The 20,176-nt window shown below is 29.5% G+C and overlaps 1 protein-coding gene across 1 annotated transcript; it reads left to right on the top strand.

The window, feature by feature from the left end:
- Positions 1-817: 817 nt before the first annotated feature.
- LOC114281940 (proteasome subunit alpha type-4) lies at positions 818-4,743 on the top strand. The gene is made up of 2 exons (XM_028224520.2): positions 818-951; positions 3,789-4,743. The coding sequence occupies exon 2, from the start codon at positions 3,789-3,791 to the stop codon at positions 4,536-4,538; it is 750 nt and encodes a 249-aa protein (XP_028080321.1). The 5' UTR covers positions 818-951; the 3' UTR covers positions 4,539-4,743.
- Positions 4,744-20,176: the final 15,433 nt, after the last annotated feature.

The raw sequence follows: 20,176 nt of genomic DNA, 5'->3' as shown, positions 1-20,176 counted from the left end.
TACATGGAAAACAAAATGTGAGGGAAATACAATCCTATTTTTGTCTTTAAGGCTTTTGTTTTGTTTTTTTCATTTTTCAACTCAATTAAATATAACTTAAAATTTGAATTTTATCAATTCTTTCTCATTTTGTTTCTATTTTTCTTTTCTTTTTCTTTTTTTTTTATTTTTTTATTTTTCTCGTCAAATCCTTTCATCAAACACAGGCTAAGAAAATTTCTTGATGGCCTACTTGATTGGGCCAGACCCATCATTAAATTCAGCCAAGTTAAGCTAGGCCCAAGACTTACGTAAAATTTTTACTTTCTTCATCCGCTGTTCATTCTTTTAGCTCCATGATTTTTTTTTTACATCACTAAAAATAAATAAATAACTGTATTGAATTTTTTTTAGTGATTTTTTTTTTCACTTTTTTCATAATTTTTTTAGATATAAATTTTAAAAATAAAATATTTATGAATAAATCTGGGGAATTTACTTAGAAAGGGTAAATTATAAATATACCCTGAGGTTTACTTAAAATACGAATTGTCCTTATAGTTTAGAAAATTACAAATATCTCCCGTCAGAATTTTTTATTTAATAGAATTAATTAAAAAGTGAAATTTCTAACTATTCACTTATATAATAATAAAATTATCTGAATTATTAATTTAAATAAAATTTAACATTATTAAAAATTATTAATTAATTTGATAATTTATTAATAAAATGATTCATTTATTATGAAATTAAAAACTTTAAAAATATAATGTAATTTTTAAAATTACGGCAGATAATTTATAATTTAAAAAAATTTCAGTGTGTGTTTGTAATTTACCAAATCAAAAAAATCTTAAAAAAACAAAACCAAAGAAGAAGTCAAGTAGGGCCATTCCTTCTCTCTCTCTCTCTCTCTCTCTCTCTGGTGTGTGGCTGTGCCCAGGTTCGATCTCCAGCTACCCTTCCCAGGTCAGTCTTCTCCTTTTCCTCATTTTCTGTATCTCTCTCTGCTCTCTTCTCTTGTAACCAGACCTTTTTTTATTTTATTTTTATTTTAAATTCTACATCTGGGTTTATTTTGCACTTGTGCTGTGTTAATTGCTTTGATCTGTTGCTGAATTTCTGTGTTACAATAGTGATTTTTTTGCTGCAATTATGCTGATTATGATAGTTTTATGTTTCTTTAGCAACGAATTGTTGATTATTTTGAGTTTTGGTGTGTGCAGTAATACTGAATTTCTTGTAAGATAGCTGATAGGTATACAATTACAATTAAATTTGATGGGGTCTGTGGCAAATAATAATCTGAATGGATTTTTGACATGATGGTATAAAAGGGTCGTTTGGGATGTGGCCTTTTTTAGTGGTTTTTTGGGGATTTTTTTTTTTTTTTGGAGGGGGGCTTTTTATGAGGTGAAAAAATGTTAATTGTGGTTTGGAATGACTTTTTTTTAGTGGCTTTTTTTAGTCTAAAAACCCAAAATGTGATAGTGAAAATCAACTGCACCGGAGATGGGTAAATGCGGTCTTGTATATATATATATATATAGTAGTAGATTCCAGTAAACTGGAGCAAAATACCCAATAAACCTTTTGTTTATTCTTTTATAAATATTATGACAATTACTTTATGGGAATTGTGTTTATCCCTCTTTGTTTTTTACACATTTAAGTGATTTGTAAAGTTTAGGCAACAAGCATCCTCTGTCCCCAAATAACCCTGCCCCTTGTCCCCTTTCCCAAATCATTCACAACCATTGGATCATATGAGAATCCCAAGATGTGAAAATCTCAAGACATATCCAATGGTTGTGAATGATTTGAGACAGGGTTATTTGGGGACAGAGGATCCTTGGGCAAGTTTAGTATATTAACAATGTATGATTTGGTGTGCCAAATGTTAATTATAACTAAACATTGAATGGATGAGATCAAATCATAATGGTTAATTACAGACACTCTTCAACTATTACTAGGATCACTTTACTCCCCTCAACTTCAAAACTGTACATTTCAACCCTCTTAACTGGAAATTTGTCACTTTTCCCCATCTGGAAGGAGCATTTTTATGGTTTTTATTTATTTATTTATTATTATTATTATTATTATTTTAATTTTTATAGTTGAGGGGTCTAATCTATGTTTTTGAAGTTGAGAGGGTAAAATGATATTCAATAGTAGTTGAGGGGTTGTTCATGTAGTTAACCCAAAAAAACAACCACAGTCTCTAGGGTGTCTCATGCTTAAGCCAGGAGCGAGTGCCTCCTCCTCCCCTCTCCATGTTGCCTCGCCTCAATCCTTTTGAGGCATTGTCTTGCCTAGCTTCTCACCAAAGCGAGTGCTTAGGCATTCTTTTCAAAACACTAACCCAATTGATCGGTGTGTCACACTTAAGCCTTAATTGCCTAGGCTTGAGTTTAAGGCAACGCATGCTATATCCTCATCCGGCATAGCTTGATCACAAAAGGGAACATGTGGGGGTGCATGATTGGTCCATGTGCACCTCACTAAACTAAAACGTGGCGCCATGTCCATAGGAGATGACGACATGGTGATAACGTGGTGATTCCACTTTGTGGAGCCTAATGTCACGAATTGGACACTTGTCATCCTCCCGAAAAGTCGGCTCCACGAGTGGTACTGCATACTGTGAATTATGCCCAATGGCCAACCCATGAGATGCAATAGGGATTTACCCTACCTACCTTGCCACTCACAAACTAATGCGCTTGTAAGGTGCTTGCTGTAAAACTTGCATCCCTAATGAGTCGGTACGTGATACTAAGGTGTGTACCTACAGTAACTTTCATGACTAATAAATTGTTTCGTGCCCAATGGAAACAATAAAACATTGTATATAATTTTGATGATGCAGGAGGTGATTCTGGTGAGTAGGCTTGAAAGTTACAGTGATTGGGAGTTGTCACTCATGTTATTCAGACCTTGTGATTTGAATTTCACATCATTCTGTGAGTTTGTAAATAGTGGTGTCTGGTCTGAGTATTTAAATTAGACAGTGACTTTTCTGTCTTATTAATTTGTGACATGTCCGTTCGCATAAGCTATGTTGCTGTCCAGACAATGGTAGTATAATTTCCATGAAAGCTGAATAGTCGTACACTCGTAGTACAGTACTTGTATTGTTATTTACATAGGAAACTTTACTTTTAAATCCTTCCATCATTTCAATCACATATAAAATGGTAACCATTGCCAGGAACTCATAACTGCTTTATCTCAGTACCTTTGGACAGTGACTAAAGGTATAGTCACTCCATATTGGTTACTTAACCTCTTTCTGTCAGAAGCTTTGGTCCTCCGATATTTAGTTAGGACTGAACTAAAAAGATCCAACTGACTTGCAACTAAACTATACTTTTGGCCCCTGTATTTTCTAGAAACCTTAGGGGTGTTGGTGTGATGTACTTAATTAACCATGAGGGCAAAATAGTAAAATCAGAATGCCTGTTGATGACCATCAGTAGACCATCCTACCATGGGATGTTATTATAAGTTGGGGGTATCCTTATATTAGTCGGAATTTCTCAAGGGGTGCCAATGTAATTTACGATAAATAAAATAATGTAGAGTTCCTTAGATACAAAAAACATTCAGTTATGATTCAGTAGTATCTTCTACAACCACCACATGTTGAAGTACTGACAGCTCTCAAAGCATTTTAAAATGAATGTTCTTTCCTCCCTTCGTTTCTGCTCAATTGCTACGAAATTCCGTGTATCTATAATTCAATATCATTTACATTATTTTTCTCTTAACTGATCTATCAAGATTTCCCTCAATTTTAGATGTCTCGAAGGTATGACAGCCGTACAACAATCTTCTCTCCAGAAGGTCGTCTTTACCAGGTCGAATACGCGATGGAAGCGATCGGAAACGCCGGGACTGCAATTGGGATACTATCAAAAGACGGGGTTGTCCTAGTTGGGGAAAAGAAAGTCACTTCCAAACTCCTACAAACCTCAACATCCACTGAGAAAATGTACAAGATCGATGACCATGTTGCATGTGCCGTGGCTGGAATCATGTCTGATGCCAACATTCTTATCAACACAGCTCGAGTCCAAGCACAACGCTACACGTATGCTTACCAGGAGCCAATGCCAGTTGAACAGCTAGTTCAGTCTCTATGCGATACCAAACAAGGGTACACGCAATTTGGTGGGCTTCGACCATTTGGTGTGTCATTTTTGTTTGCAGGTTGGGATAAAAACTACGGGTTCCAACTTTACATGAGCGACCCTAGTGGAAACTATGGTGGTTGGAAGGCCGCGGCAGTTGGGGCAAACAATCAGGCCGCGCAGTCAATGCTTAAGCAGGATTACAAGGATGATATTTCAAGAGAAGAGGCAGTACAGCTTGCGCTGAAGGTGCTTAGCAAGACTATGGACAGCACGAGTCTTACATCTGATAAGCTTGAACTTGCTGAGGTGTTCTTGTCTTCTGGGAAGGTGAAGTACCAGGTGAGCTCGCCTGAGTCGCTGAGTAAGTTGCTGGTGAGCTTTGGGCTGACCCAACCCACTGCTGAGACCACTTGAATTACTGTTATGGTATTCGGATGTAAGTTTCTGTTCTATTTTAACTTTTTTGCCTATGATTTCACTAAAACAGATGACGGATATTTTCTGCGCTACAATCGGTCTTTTTTTTTTTTTTTTCAGCAGTAAACTTTCTTGTTCATGTTTCCAAGCTCTGTTTTATGAACTTCTTGGAATCTGATTAATAGCATCAAAATTTGACACACTAGGCAAATTTTTTGGTAGACGTAAGCTTTTTTGCTTTTGTTTATCATATTGATAACTAACTAGTTTTTGCATAGGGTTTAGTGATATGATTAAATGACAAGGGCACAATGGGGTTATGCTAAGGTGGAGATAATGGCAAATTAATTAAAATTTCAATTCTCATTTCGCACTTTCTTAAACGTTTTACATGTTTTTATTTGCTTTTACCTCCTTCCTCGCCTAACCTTCTCCCTTTTACTCCTCTATATTTCATCTGTTTATATGTATCCATATTCTTCTTGTAGATTTTAATTCCCTCACTTTAATAATCGAAACCATTTACTTCATAGATTTCACAATAAAAGTTAAATTTATCGGCAAAAACAAATAAATCACATTTTGTTTTAAAAAATGAATGATTTAAGTTTATAATTCTATTTGCTATTCATTTTATAAAACAAAATGTGATTTGTTCTTATATTTATAGATGTTTGATGAAATTGATTTTTTTATATAGATGATATTTATTACGGAATTTACAAAGTAGATGATTTAAATCATCGATATAAGTTCAAATTTGAGCTCACAAAAAAAAGTATGGAGAGCTATAAGTATGGGGGAGTTTATCCCCTCTTACCACTCCTCTCTCTCTCTCCTCCCTTTTACCATGACTTCTCTCTCCCCTCACCTAACCCTATCTCTCTGTCTCTCTTAAAGGGAAATTTTACTATACACCTCTTGAAAATGATGAACTATATATCTTTAATTATGTTATTTTATTCTTTAGTTATAATTAGGGGTGAAAGAATAACCGGAAGGACCGAACCAACCGAACCGAACGGTTTTCGGTCGGTGTTTTAAATTTTCAATCATTCGGTTCGGTTCGATTTATGTTTTTTTGTACATTCGGTTCGGTTTACGATTTTTGGTTTTTTGAACCGAATCGCAACGAATCGAACCGACTTATATAATATTAATAGGCCCAAAATGTGAGGCCCCAAACCTATGTAGGAATTACATAGCCTGAGCCCAAATTTTATACAAAATGGATAGAAATATAGGCCTAAAATGTGAGGCCCAACCAGGAAAAAAAAAGGCCAAAAAACAGAAAAACCGAAAAAATCGCACCGCACCGTAATAAATCGAACCGCGCCGGTTTATGTCATTTTTCTGGGTGGTTCGGTTCACAAATATGAAAAACCGAAATTATCGGTTCGGTGCAAAACTAGTGAAAAAACTGACCAAACCGAACCGATTTCACCCCTAGTTATAATTAATTTTTTTTATTTAGTTATGATAATATTTTAGTTATGACTATATAATTTTTACTTATATTTTATTTGGTGTTTAGTTATAATTTTTTCGTTTAGTTGTGACTCAAAAAGTATAAAATTATAGCATTTTCTTCTTTAGTTTTAAAGTATATATAGTATACATTTTTTAGTCTTTCCCCTCTCTTAAACACGAATCACTTTATTTAAAATTTTATCATTTTTTTATCGGTAATTTTTAATTTAACCGAAACTTGAATAAGATTGACAATTCTTTATAATGGATGAGAACTAATCAATCTGTGTATAACCACCAAAAATAAAAAAATAAAAATAAAAACTCTTCACTTTCCAGATAGAAATGCACAAAAGTGATTATTGAACTAATTCACTTAATTTTTTTTTTTTTTTTTTAAAAAAAATTATGTCACTTAGACATAGGGTAACGTGAAAATCGAAAGTAATTATGACCAACAATGTTGTAATTAGTTAAAATAAAACTTATGAATGCAAACAGCCAAACATATGGTAATCAGACAAATAATTGAGTAATAGATTGAAAAGTAATGATTAATAAAATGCCTATCGAAGGATTAGAGCATCCACACTAAATTTTTAATTTTTTAGTTAAATTAAAGCTATTTTATTATTTTAGTTACTCACTTTTTAGCACTTATCGCATCAAACTCTTTATTCTAACTTATTCTTATTAAATATTATTTTTTTATTGTGTTTGTTAGTCTTTCTTTTTTATTAAATTAATAAGTTACCAACCAAACAATTTGTAAAAAAAAGCAACAAAAAAAAAAATTGTCGTTGACCGATTGACCGATCGGACCTCTGGGTAGACTTCGGTAACACACAAATAGCGATGAACAGTGCCTCGCTTGTTGTAACGAGTTGCTATATCGATCGTAAATTTTGATGAGCTGCACGCGAGTTTGATGCAGATGATTTTTTGAAGTTTTTAGCTAAAATAAAATTTGAAAAGCTTCACGAGGATGCTCTTATGACCCAACTTTTGTCATATTTTTAAATCCAATTAGGACTAATTCTACTTCACCACCAATGGTTCCTGTATTTGGTTGATTGAGAAAGAATTTGAAAAAGAAAAGGAAAAAAATATATGAAATGTGAATAAATATATTTACATTTCACATATTTTCTTTCGCAGCACATAAATTAAAACATAAATAGACCAAGTTAAATAAACTAAATTACAGAAACTTAAATAAACTAAAATAACAAGTTAAATTAAATAAACTAAAATAAAATACTTAGAATATTTTTAAATAAGAACTTAAATAAGCAGAAATAAAATAAACTTACAATCGGTTACCGGAAGTAATCGAAAAATACATAATTGTTTGCTGGAAGTAACTGAAAAATACAACTTCTACTTGCATCCTTAAAAACTGAATTTTAAAACGAACTTAAAATTTTACAGAAACTGAGAGAAACTATGAAAGAAAATTCTTTCTCCCTCTGGATTGGCCGTGATTGAGGAGCCTCTTTTATAGGCAAAGTGGATAACTGTTAAGCTTGTGAACTTGGAACTGTAAGGCCCGTGACTAGAGGCTTGTGACTTCAAAAGTTGGAAAATACTGTGAAACTTGTGACTTCTGAAAAGCCTGAAAATAAGAGGTACATGGGTGCTAAGAGCATCTTTCTGTGATCGAGAACTTTTTTACTTTTTTTTTTTTTATACTTGCAGTGAGGGAACGTGACTGCACAGTTGACTAATGGGGAATCAATATATATATATATATATATCAGCAGCTTTTCTCAAAGCAAGAGTAGTGATTGAAACTGATGTACATATATGGAATCCAATGACTTTTTAGGCATATAGGTCCTGAGCATCTTGGAATTTTGGACCATATGGATCATGACTAGTTGAGGCTTCAGAGGAGGCTGAATCATCCGAGGCTTCATCTTCAATTTGTGACTTTGCTTGAGCCATCAATAATTTGGCCATTTGGATCAATTCATCACTAGAAGTTGACTTGGGCTTTGCTTTGGGCTTGGCCTTGGATGACTTGGATTTGGAAGATTCAATGCTGGTGGATGGACTTCCAAGCCTGACTGTAGTGAGAGGAAGTGGACTTCCTTGTGTGACTGAAGCATTTGGATTTTGCTAAGATTTGACCATTGAAGGAGTTGGGGCATGAATGTTAACTGGAAATTCCTGCTGGACTTGTTCAATAATACGATGGATTTTGAATGCATCCCACCATTTAACAAAATGTTGACGACTAACTATGTTATTGGGTGGACTGTATTGCCATTTAAAAATCCAAGGGACTTTATATTTGGTCATGAAATGAAGTGACTTTATATTTGGTCATGAAATGAAGTAACCAAGGAAACTGACTTTTATGCTGGCTGAACTTGTAAATGGAAGAGAAGTAATTGAATTGTTCTATTAACTCAGAAGGGATGATTCCAGGGATGGCACCATGCTATGACCACCATCTCAGGAACCAAGAAAGGAATTCTGATTTGAATTTGTGGTCAAATGAGAAAAACCAAGAATGACTATATGACTCATTTTGATGTAGGAGGATTTTGAACCAAGCATCAATGTAATCATAGTAACTATATTGTATATCATGGTTAGAAAGGTCTCGTAGCAAAAAAAGGATACCCCATTCTTCCATGGGAACAATATTATGAATGCACAAGGAATAATGAATGATTTTACTGGTCTGGACTCGATCATAGATAGGTTAATGACGATTGACTTATGGTGGAAAAGAATATCCTTATAAAAGGTTATTGACTTATTGGGATGGGAAGGAATGAAATGCCATCTATTAGGGAAATAGGATTTGACTAATTCAAGGACATTGTGAATATTTTTGTGGACTGATTCTTTGTAAAAAAGATTGAATGACTGTTTAAGAACATAATCTGTTCTTGGGGTAGACTTGTTAGGAGGCATTGGTGGAATTGACTGGCAGGGAAAAAGGTCTGAAGCCAGAGCCGAAGTGTAACTAGGTTTAGGAATATTATCAAGAATTTGGTATCGGTTAACTAGATCAATTGGAGATGCAACAATGGGTTGACTGGATAGCACAATGGCAAGAGGTTTTGTAATAGGTTTGCGGCTTGACATCTGTAAGAAAAATGACAGAAGTAGATTAGCATCCACTGAGGACATCTAATGTATCCATATGAAAGTTAACTAAATTAGTGTAATGAGCAATGAAATTGCGATAACTTCTAATCTGATTGAACTGAAGGTAGGGGTCGTGATGAAAGTAAGGGTCATTTTGTAGTGACTTTAAATAGGATATTTTAATCTTATAATATCGAACAGTTTTGCAGTATCTTGTGACTTGTAATCTGTGTGTAGAACAATAAGGAGTAGGCATGATACACTATCCTCCCTGTAAAAATTCTCGGGTAAGGAAATCAGGGATAGAATTTTGACTACCAAGAATATATTCAATATCAAAATCAAAAATACTTAAAATGGATTGCCATCGAGCAAAAATATGTTTATTAGCAATATTTTGAACATATTTTTCCAAAACATATTTAGCACTTTTGCAATCAACACATAATAGGAATTTTTGATTTAAAATGTCATTTTGAAATTTACTAATACATAAAACAATAGATAAAATTTCTTTTTTAATAGTACTATAATTTTTCTGTGCTTTGTTCCAAACACCAGAATGAAAACAAACAATTTGTTCAGATGACTGGGGAGTGATTTTCTGAAGGAGAATGCCACCATAACCAACATTAGAAGCATCAGTTTGAATAATTTTGAACAAATTTTCAGTAGGAATGCCAAGACAAGGCAAGGTCTTAACATATTTTTTGACTTGTTAAACAATAGCAGTATGAGTAGAAGATCAAGGAGAAGGATTATCTTTCAACCTATCAAAAAGGGGTTGACAAGTTTTCCTAAGGTCTTTGTAAAATTCAGCAATGTAGTTTAAGGAACCTAAAAACCGTTGTAACTGGGTTTTGTCTAAGATTTCATCAGGGAACTTAGAAGCAAACTCAATAGATCGACTGGTAGGAAGAATAGTATTTTCGTGGATATCATAACGTAAGAATCTAACTTTAGTTTGGAATAGCTTAATCTTAGGAGCAGAAATGACTAGACCATTATATTTGATAATATAGAGAAAGGAATTTAGATGTTTCCAATGTTCATTGAGTGACTTAGAGAAAATAAGGATATCATCTATGTAGACAATAGAAAAATGACTAAAGGGATTAAAAATTTCATTCATAATGTTTTGGAATTCACTAGGAGCATTTTTTAATCCAAAGGACATGACATTCCATTCATAATGGCCAAAAAGTGTAGTAAAAGCAGTTTTATAGCGATCTTCAGGATGAATTTGTATTTGTCAAAATTCACTTTTAAGATCAAATTTACTAAAGATAACAGCTTGACTAAGTCTTTTAATGAGGTCTTTTTTTATTAGAGATTGGATAGCGTATCCATTCTAAAACTTTATTTAGTGGTTTATAGTTAATGGCTAGTCGTGGAACACCACGTTCAAGTTCAACATTTTTATTAACATAAAAGGTAGAGCATGACCAAGGGGATTTGTTTTTACTAATGATATTATTGGGGAGTAAATCATTAATTTATTTTTTACACATTTCGACTAATTCATGATTCATTTGAATTGGGCGAGATTAGTAGGGATTTGCCGTTCATTAAAATTTTTAATATAAGGTAAAGTGACCACATATTTTTTTCTATGTCAGAAAGCACTTGGTAAAGTAAAGCAAACTGTAGTTTCTAACTGTGTTTTAAATTTGTTAATTTTTTATATAAGAATTTGATTAGTTAATTGAGTTTCAATTCGTTTATACTTGACTTCTTCTTTGAGGAATTTAAGTTGTTTGGTTAATCGGTTAATAGATTGAGAAATGCAACATTCTTTTAATTGATTTAATTCTTTGATCTCGGGAGGAGACAGAAATTTAAAAGTTACAGTGCGACCAAAAGCTTGCGTTGTTATTCCATTATTAGTAGTATGGAATGGATATAATAAAAAGATAAATGGAGTGCCTAAAATGAATTTATCTATTAAGTTTCAAACTAAAACAAATGATGTTTTAAAACAAACATTATTTTGACAAATATATACCTTTGGTAATTTATATTTAATATGCATTTGACTTCCATTAGTAGAACTTAATTGTTCAGTAGATTTATGATAGTATTTGGTAGGGATTAAACCTTCTTGGATACAGTTTAAATCAGCACCAGTATCAATTACTACAATGACTTCTATGTCAAAATCATTAATAACTAATTTGACTTTCAAATGCCATTTTTGAATATCAATTCGATTGATCATATTGAGGTGATTATTATCTTGATTATCATTGTCACTATTAGAGTGATTATCGAAGATGACACGGTTTGGATCCTGACTAGAACTAGATTCATCATTAGAACTAGATTTATTAGATTTGTGGAAATCATTAAGACTTTTATTGATCTTTAATATGACAATTTCTTCCTCTAAAGATTTGTCTTTAGTTTTTAATTCTTGAATAGTTAATTTAATTTGGTTAATCTCATTTTGTAAATCTTGTAAGGTTACTTCTTTATGTTTTTCCATTTTAAATCGTTCTAAAGTTTTATTTAAACTAATAATTGGTTTTTCAGGACGGGGTATTTTATCTTTATTTATGAGTAAGAATTTTAACTTATTAGTAAATTGTCTTTTTAATTTAGGATTTTCTAATTTACTAATTAATTCGATTAATGAATCATCTTCTTGTTGTGATTTACTAAGAACATTGATTTGTTTACAGCAAGTATCATTACATCCTAATTCAATTTCATTGTCAGTATTATCAATAGGAGAATAATAGGTAGAAGTATCACTAGAGGGAATATCATCGCTAGATGAATTACTAGATTAAACAGGAGATTGATTTGGAGTAGCGGTTAATTTAAATATGTCGAGTATTTGACTTTGATATTCGTCAGTAATTTGTAGTTGATTAAGCTTAGCTTTAAGTTTTTCTTTTACTTTATATTTATTAGAATAATGACCCTTTTTACCACAATTGTAACAAGTAACATCTTGAGTAGATTTTGACTTATTAGATCTTTTATGATATTTCTTGTTGGGTTTAGTATAAAACTTATCAGGTGATTTGGTAGGTGAATATTTCTTTTTAGTGTAATATTTACGTGAAGATTTCTTCTTATTATTTTTGCTTCGTGAAGGAGCAGCAGGAGGTAAACCATACTGTTCACAAAAATTTCTTAATTCATATTTAGCTGTATGTTTGTCTTTAGCAGCTTTTTGACTAAGTTTTAGATTGATACACATTCTTAATCCTTCTTTTTGAATTGTGCTAATTATATCACCATAAGTTAAATTATCATATTCGATTATACTAGTAGATTGACTAAGGACATCTCAAATTTTATGGGCAAAAAGACTAGGTAATCCATTAATAAATTTTTCTTTCCAAAATGACTTAGTGCAATCATCTCTAAGTATGACTCTAGAAGTAAAAACATCTTTATACCTTCTAAAATCACTAAGAGTGGGACAGGTTAAATTACTAAGTTGATCATGGATACGAGAATGAATATTAGTCGATGTACCAATAAAATGTTTTACGATAGTATAGATTAAAGTATTAATGCCATTAGGTTTACTAGATCCTATATCTTCATCAAAAATGGGGAAATCATTTTCATCTAATTGAACAGCATGTTGAATAGATTCGCGTTGGTCAAAAGTGAGATATTTATCCCACCAAGTAATTAAAGTAACAATTTCAGGTTGGGTGTAATCAGGATAATTAGTAAGGTAACTATTTGCAACCATGGATAAATGATTTAGTTTTTGGAGAATTTGATGTTCACTAAGACCATCGATATTCCATTCATATAATTTTTTAGTAGAAACAAAAAATTGATTATTAATATTGGTTTCTTCAAATTGAAGATCTGGGGGTGTAGGTTTAAGATACCAATTCTTTGTAAGAGTAGTGTGATTAACTTTAGGTTGTGTGATTCTATTAGAATTGGTGGTTTGGAATTGTTGGGTTAAGTGACTAATTTCACCATTTGATGTGTCTGAATCACTACTAGGTTGAACAGGTGGTTGTTATGTTAATACGATAATTCTTTTGTCTATAGAAGAGGTAGACATTTTATTAAATAATTTTTCAATGGCTGCAACAGTAGTATTATCTTGAATAATTAGGCTTAACCTTTTTCGAGTACTAGGAAGATTAATAAAAGGTTTGTCTAAAGGTTTACTTGTAGAAGTATGGCGCTGCTTGGGAATATGTTTTTTTGGTTTTTTTTTATTTATTTTTACTAAAAGACAAATTGGTTACAAAACCAAAAAAAACAAATCCAAACAAAATATCACATCAGATCCTATAATCATTTCACTTTTTCTCTCACAAACATCATATTCAACTACAAAAAAAAACCCAATTATCTTCCCAAACAAAAAAAAAAATTCTCCAATAAAATCCTACAACTAAAAAAACCTACAAAAAAAATCCACTTCCCAAACACCCACTATGACTCGTTGAATATTCTTCAAAAAAAGTTTCAATTTTATCTAATTATTTTCCAATAGTTTTTAAACATTAATTAGTATAATTATTTTGTTCAATAACTTTTTTAACTTCAAAATCGTCACTAGGAAGCTTAAAAGGAGAAGCATGGAGTATGTTACCTTTATGTTCAATAAGTATGGTTTCTAAAGCAGGGTGACTAGATGAAACAGAAGTATTAGGAAAAGTTTTCCATTTAGTTTTCGTAACAGTATTTACTTTTTGATAATAATTTTCTAAATAATCAAAGAAATTGATTTCAGTGTTGATTTCAGTCATAAATTTATACCATTTTTTGGTAATTTTTTATTGTTGTGTTCCATCATAATTATGTCTATAGGTATGTCTCTTTGACTTATTTGCTTTAGATTTAAACTCAATATGAAGTTTATTAAGATCCGGAGTAAATGATTTACTAAGAGTTAATAGGTGTGGGTTGATAGGAGGAACAACTTCAAAATCAGTTTGAGTAGGTGAATCCTGTGATGTAGTATCTTCGTCATGAAGATGTGTTTGGGTTGAATATACTGGTTTATTAATTTGAAAGGTAGAGGAATTATCTATTCCTTTTAATTTACCATGTGTAGTGTGCAGGTTTTGTGAGGAAGGTTCGCAAAGGTGAAGTTTCCTGTCTTTTCAAATAAATAGAGGGGTGATAAAGATTTTATCATCTTCAGTATCAGTAGGGATACTAGAAGTACTATGGCGAGAAGATTGACTATAAGGTCGATTAAATTTAATATGCACAAAACCATCAGTGAATTGTTGAATGTGTTGAATATCCTAAATAGTGGAAGATTGTTGATTTTGGGAATAATTTTCATTAACTATAACCCAATCATCAAGAAGAGTAATATCTTTCCAACAAATCATTTTTGGGACTAAAATATTAGTTTCAGTAGTATTACCTTGGATGAGTAATGTTTTATCCTTTTGACTTTTGGTTAAAGCTCGAACATTCAAATTAGTTTTAATACTGTTAGACTTATTTATTTTGATGATTTTATTTAATTATGTTTTTAATTTATTTGGAAGAGAAAAATATAATCAAAATTTATTTTAATGTTTTATTTGAAAAAGAAAAATAGAATCCAAAATTTATTTTGATGATTTATTTAATTATGTTTTTAATTTATTTGGAAGAGAAAAATAGAATCAAAATTTATTTTGATATTTTATTTGAAAAAGAAAAATAGAATTCAAAATTTATTTTGATGATTTATTTAATTATGTTTTTAATTTATTTGGAAGAGAAAAATAGAATCAAAATTTATTTTGATAATTTATTTGAAAGAGAAAAATAGAATCAACATTTATTTTGATGATTTTATGTTTTAATTTATTTGAAAGAGAAAAATAGAATCAAAATTTATTTTGTCCCATTATTTCTTACTTAAAACTTTTATCCTAAATGTTGTTAGAATGTATTTAATATTTGATTAAATCAGAGGTTCAAACAACCCAAAACAGAGGTTCAAACAGCTCAGCACAGCAACAGTTCAAAAGGGTCAAAAGGTTCAAGTGAAAGATATTTAAATTTGTAATGATGGAGTGGAAGATATTCAAATTAGTAATGATGGAGTGGAAGATATTCAAATGAATACAAACGGCTATAAACGGCTATAAGTTTCATTATATATACCAAAGCCTCTGATATGAACAAGTGACAGCAATTACAAACAAGTTATAGAAACCAGAAAATATTCTTTGATCTAAAATCACTCTCATCTATTCTCTGAAAAATTTTCTGAGAAGTGTTTTTCAATTTTTGTTTACATCCTCTCTCAGAAATTATACATTAAATCGTATAGCTTTAAGCTCATCTTTCATGTGTGAGATTTACAGAAAAACCAAAGTTTCATTTTTATATCTATCTTTGAGAGATAATTCTTGTAGCTTTCTGTGAAAGCAAAAACACATTCTTTTCAACCTTGTAAGAGTGTAGTACATTCAGTATTCTTGACTTAAAAAGTCTGTGTAAAATCTGTGGAGGATTGCTCCATCTGTGAAAAGATTGCTAGCACCCTGTGAAGCTAGAGTATAGTGGAAAATCTCAAGTAAAGCTTGAGGAGTAGACGTAGGCCGAGAGTTGAAACTGAACTACTATAAATTTGTTTGCCTCTCTCTCCCTTATCTCTTTATTTTATTTAAATTCCCATAGCTATATTTTACATTTTCACTGTGCTAAAATCATTAACTGACATAGTTGTTAAAACACTTGTTTTAATTATTTCTATTTCATTAACTATATTTATCTATTGTGCTAGTCATAATTTTTATTAGGGTATTATTATTTTTAACTGTAAAAATCTAATTCACCCTGCCTCTTAGGTTGTCTTTTGGGTAACAAATACATTTGTAATAAATTCGATAAATTAAATGAATGTTATGAACATTTTCTAACATATTAGTAAATGCACCAGATAATCGAATATTTAACGTTAAAACTTTTAATATATGAGGATCTCTAAGACTTAAAATAAAATCAGAGAAACAATTGAAATGAATAGGTCTTTTATGAAGGCCTGATTCCATCATACATATTAAACTATCATAATAATTAATAAAGCGAACATCACGTAAATATAAAAGGATAGAAGTGTTTCGTTCTTGCGGGATTAATGGTTTGTTTCCAACTTGAATTAATCCTAAATGAATAAAATTATGACCATCTTTGAAATATTTTCTAATTAACTCTTTGGATAATAATTGGCAAGTTCACGTATCTTAGTTAAAATATAAACTTGTTCAACAGTTTTGACTTGTAAATCTACGTTAAACGTGGATTGTAAAAATCTAATTTCGTAGATTTCTTTAGTTTTGACTTTAGGAATATTCCAACTTAAATCAATTTTAACATCTTGAAATTCATGTTCTTCTTCATTAATCAGTACATCTGTACTAGGTATAGGAGTCAGAGTTGTAGATCTAGAGCTAACTAAAGAGTTACTTCGGAATAAACGACTCATTGTGATTCTGCAAAATTAATTCAATTTTCTTAAATTCAATGATAACTTATCATGTTTTCGCATATTATGTTTTCGCTCATACCCTCTCCGGGAAACCCATGTGCCTATCAGCTGCCTAACCAAAGGACTTACGCTGGACATGGGACGAAAGGTGGGTGGCTACTAGCAGAGTGGAAGACAAAGATAAGGTAGCATGAAATAAGAAGACTGGAATTAAAGTACAGAACTCAACATGAGAAGAATTAAACTGAAATTGCCAAACAATAACTTAACATATCAACAACTTGTGAATAAATATATTTACATTTCACATATTTCTTATTTTTTATTTGGGTGAATTACACTAATAGTCCTTATAGATTGGGGCTTGTGTCACTTTGGTCCCTGACTTTTCAATTGTGACACATTTGACCATGAATTTTGAATCTTGTTCCAAAAAGGACAATTGAAAATATTATTAGATTTTTCAAGGGTAAAATCGTCAATTTGATAAAACATAAACTAATTTGATAAAAATAAATGTCAAACAAATATATTTGAATTTTTAAAAATTATTTCTATCCACTAAAAATAAAATTATGTAAAATTGATAAATCTTTTAAACATTTATTTATTTATTTTTACCAAATTAATTTTTATTATGTGTTTGGATGATTATCATGTAAAATTAATTTAAAAAAATTAATCATGTAATTTTTATTAATTTTTATCTATTTTACATAATTTTATCATTGGTGAATAAAAATAATTTTTAAAAAATTAAAAATATTTTTTTGACATTTATTTTTGTCAAATTAGTTTATAGTTTATTAAATTGACGATTTTGCCCTTGAAATTAAACAATGGTAACTTCAATTGTCCTTATTTGGAACAAAATTCAAAATTCAGGGTCAAATGTGTCACAATTCAAAAGTCAGAGACCAAAGTGACACAAATCTCAAACTATAGGAACTATTTGTATAATTTACCCTTTTTATTTTTAAAATCTTTTTCAAATTCCTCAATCAAAGATATGGCTAATATCTTAACTCTTTCATAAAACTGTTTTGAATAGTTGGTTAAAATATAATTTGTTGACTTTTTTTGATTTTTAAAAATATATATATAAAAAAAATAAATAAAATAATATAATTAAAAAAAATCATAAAATCATAAAATTAACTTTTATCTAACGGGTCAAAACAGGCGATATGAAAATTGGGGTTCAAACATCAAAGACGAGGTTATGATATGCAATGATTTCTTAGCATTTATCTGTTTCACACGCTACTGTCACTAGTTGTTCTCTCTCCAGATCATAGGTTGAAGAGGAACATGATGCATCTCTATAATTTTAGAGTTTTAATTGAGGTTTAATAATACGATAAGTAATAAAAAAATAAAAAAATACAAGATCAAAATGTGAGCTCACTCCTATTAGAGTTTATGAGAACTCTTTTATTAGAGATCTCAATCATTTATATATATACTAGTAATCACCTGTGCTATGCACGGAATTTTATAAAATCAATAATCACCATATAAAATTTACTATTTGATTATATTTTTTAATATTTTTATTTAGTGTGTGTCTATAAATCTTACTTCACATCATTAAAAATATTTAATATTTCACATTATTGAATTTTTTTTAAAAACTATCATACATTAAGTAAATTATCACATAAATAATAACTAATTTATCTAAGAATTACTTCAGATAACCAAAAGTAGAGTAACAAAGGCATATTATAATTTAACAAAATGATTAATATTAAATAAAGGTAACGCTAATTTTGTTTAATCAATAGTAGATATTACATTAATCATCCCACATAGTATAATGAATTAAAATAAAATTAATTTTAATTCCCATTATATTCAGTTAGTGGTTAAATTTTTTTCTCATGTTATTTGTTTTTTTTTTTTGGTTATATTGATTCATTAAACATAAATAGGTTTGGAATCATTATAAAAATAAATAAATAAAATAAAATAAAATTTGGAAATGCATTAAAGTTGAATTAACAAACATAAAGAATATAAATATTTAAATTATTCAAAAAAAATTACCATTTTTAATATGAGATCTTTTCCACTTATTCAAACTCTGAATCTGAATAATAATAAATAAATAAAAAAAAGAAATTTTTGGTTTAGTTCTCAAAGGAAATGAATTTCTGAAAATAAATTTAATCATGAGTTATTTTAACAGGATAATCAACAATAAAAAATTAACTGATGAATACATTTAAAATATAAACCCATATCCAATAAATTTTGATGTGTTCATTTTCAATCTAACATCTACACTAAAAAAAAAATTAAACACAATAGTCAATAAATAAGAGATTTAAAAATTGATAATAGTAGTGCTTTAAAAAAAAAAGAATAAAATCTCAATTAAATGACACATGATTAGCAAAAAGAAAGAAATAAAGAAAAAAAAAACAGATTGTAACAAAAAAAAATGAAAAATAAAATAATAATATCCATTTACATAAACTCACTTTCTCACAAATGTAAAGACTCATGAAAGTACATATTTTAAATGTAAATCAAATATTTAAGACTTTTTGGCAATGAAAAGGGATCAGAAATGGCTCAATGTTGATTTTTTTTTCCTTCCCCAATCTTCTATTACTTTTGCAGGAACTTGTTTTTATATTGAAAAGATTATGCTTAGACAAAACATATTTATAGAATGCTATCATATTTAAAATTTATATGAATAATTAATTGAAGATTTTAAAAGATAAAATATGAAGTTCACCTTGAAGATAAACTTTAAAAAAATTAAACTGAAATATATGAGAATTCTATAACAAACTAACAAAAGATAAATATAGATCGTTAAAAAAGATTATCATCTTTTTGAGATATTTATATCCCAATCTTAATCTTTTTATTTTAAATATTTTGTTATCTTTTATTTAAATTTTCATTTTGTAGTTCAAATCTAAATAGTTATATTTTTATTTTTGCATATTTTTCATCTCTATTTTTTTGTTATTCTTATATAAATAGTTATCTTTTTATTTAAAAAATTATCTAACTTGTAATCTTTTTTATTTGAATATTAATCTTTTATTTGAATTTTTATCAATTCAAAATATGGAATTGTATTAAATTTAAACTTTAAATGGATAATTAATTGATGATTTTAAAAGGTAAAATAATAAGTTCAACTTGAAGATAAAATTTAAAAAAGATTAAGCTGAAATATATGAAAATTTTACAACAAACTCATAAAAGGTAAATATAAATCGTTAAAAAATTTATCATCTTTTTGGGATTTATATCTCAATCTAAATATTTTTATTTAAATGTTTTTTATTTTTTATTTGAATTTTTATTTTTCTAGGATCTATATCTCAATGTAAATTTTTTTTTATCTTTTATTTGAATTTTTATTTTTCAGTTCAAATCTAAATAGTTATATTTTTTTTTGTATATATTTTTTTTCTCTATTTTTTTTGTTGTTCATATATAAATAATTATCTTTTTATTTTAAAAATTATTTGACTCGTAATATTTTTTTAATTAAATATTTTTTATTTAGTTTTTGTTTTTTAACATTTTTATTTAGTTTGTGTACATAAACCTTACTTCACATCTTTAAAAATATTTAATATTTCACATTATTGAAATT

Source organism: Camellia sinensis, chromosome 9, assembly GCF_055761805.1.
Source record: "Camellia sinensis isolate YWXY chromosome 9, ASM5576180v1, whole genome shotgun sequence".
NCBI classification, from domain to species: Eukaryota; Viridiplantae; Streptophyta; class Magnoliopsida; order Ericales; family Theaceae; genus Camellia; species Camellia sinensis.
This window is presented reverse-complemented; position numbering and strand designations above follow the sequence as displayed.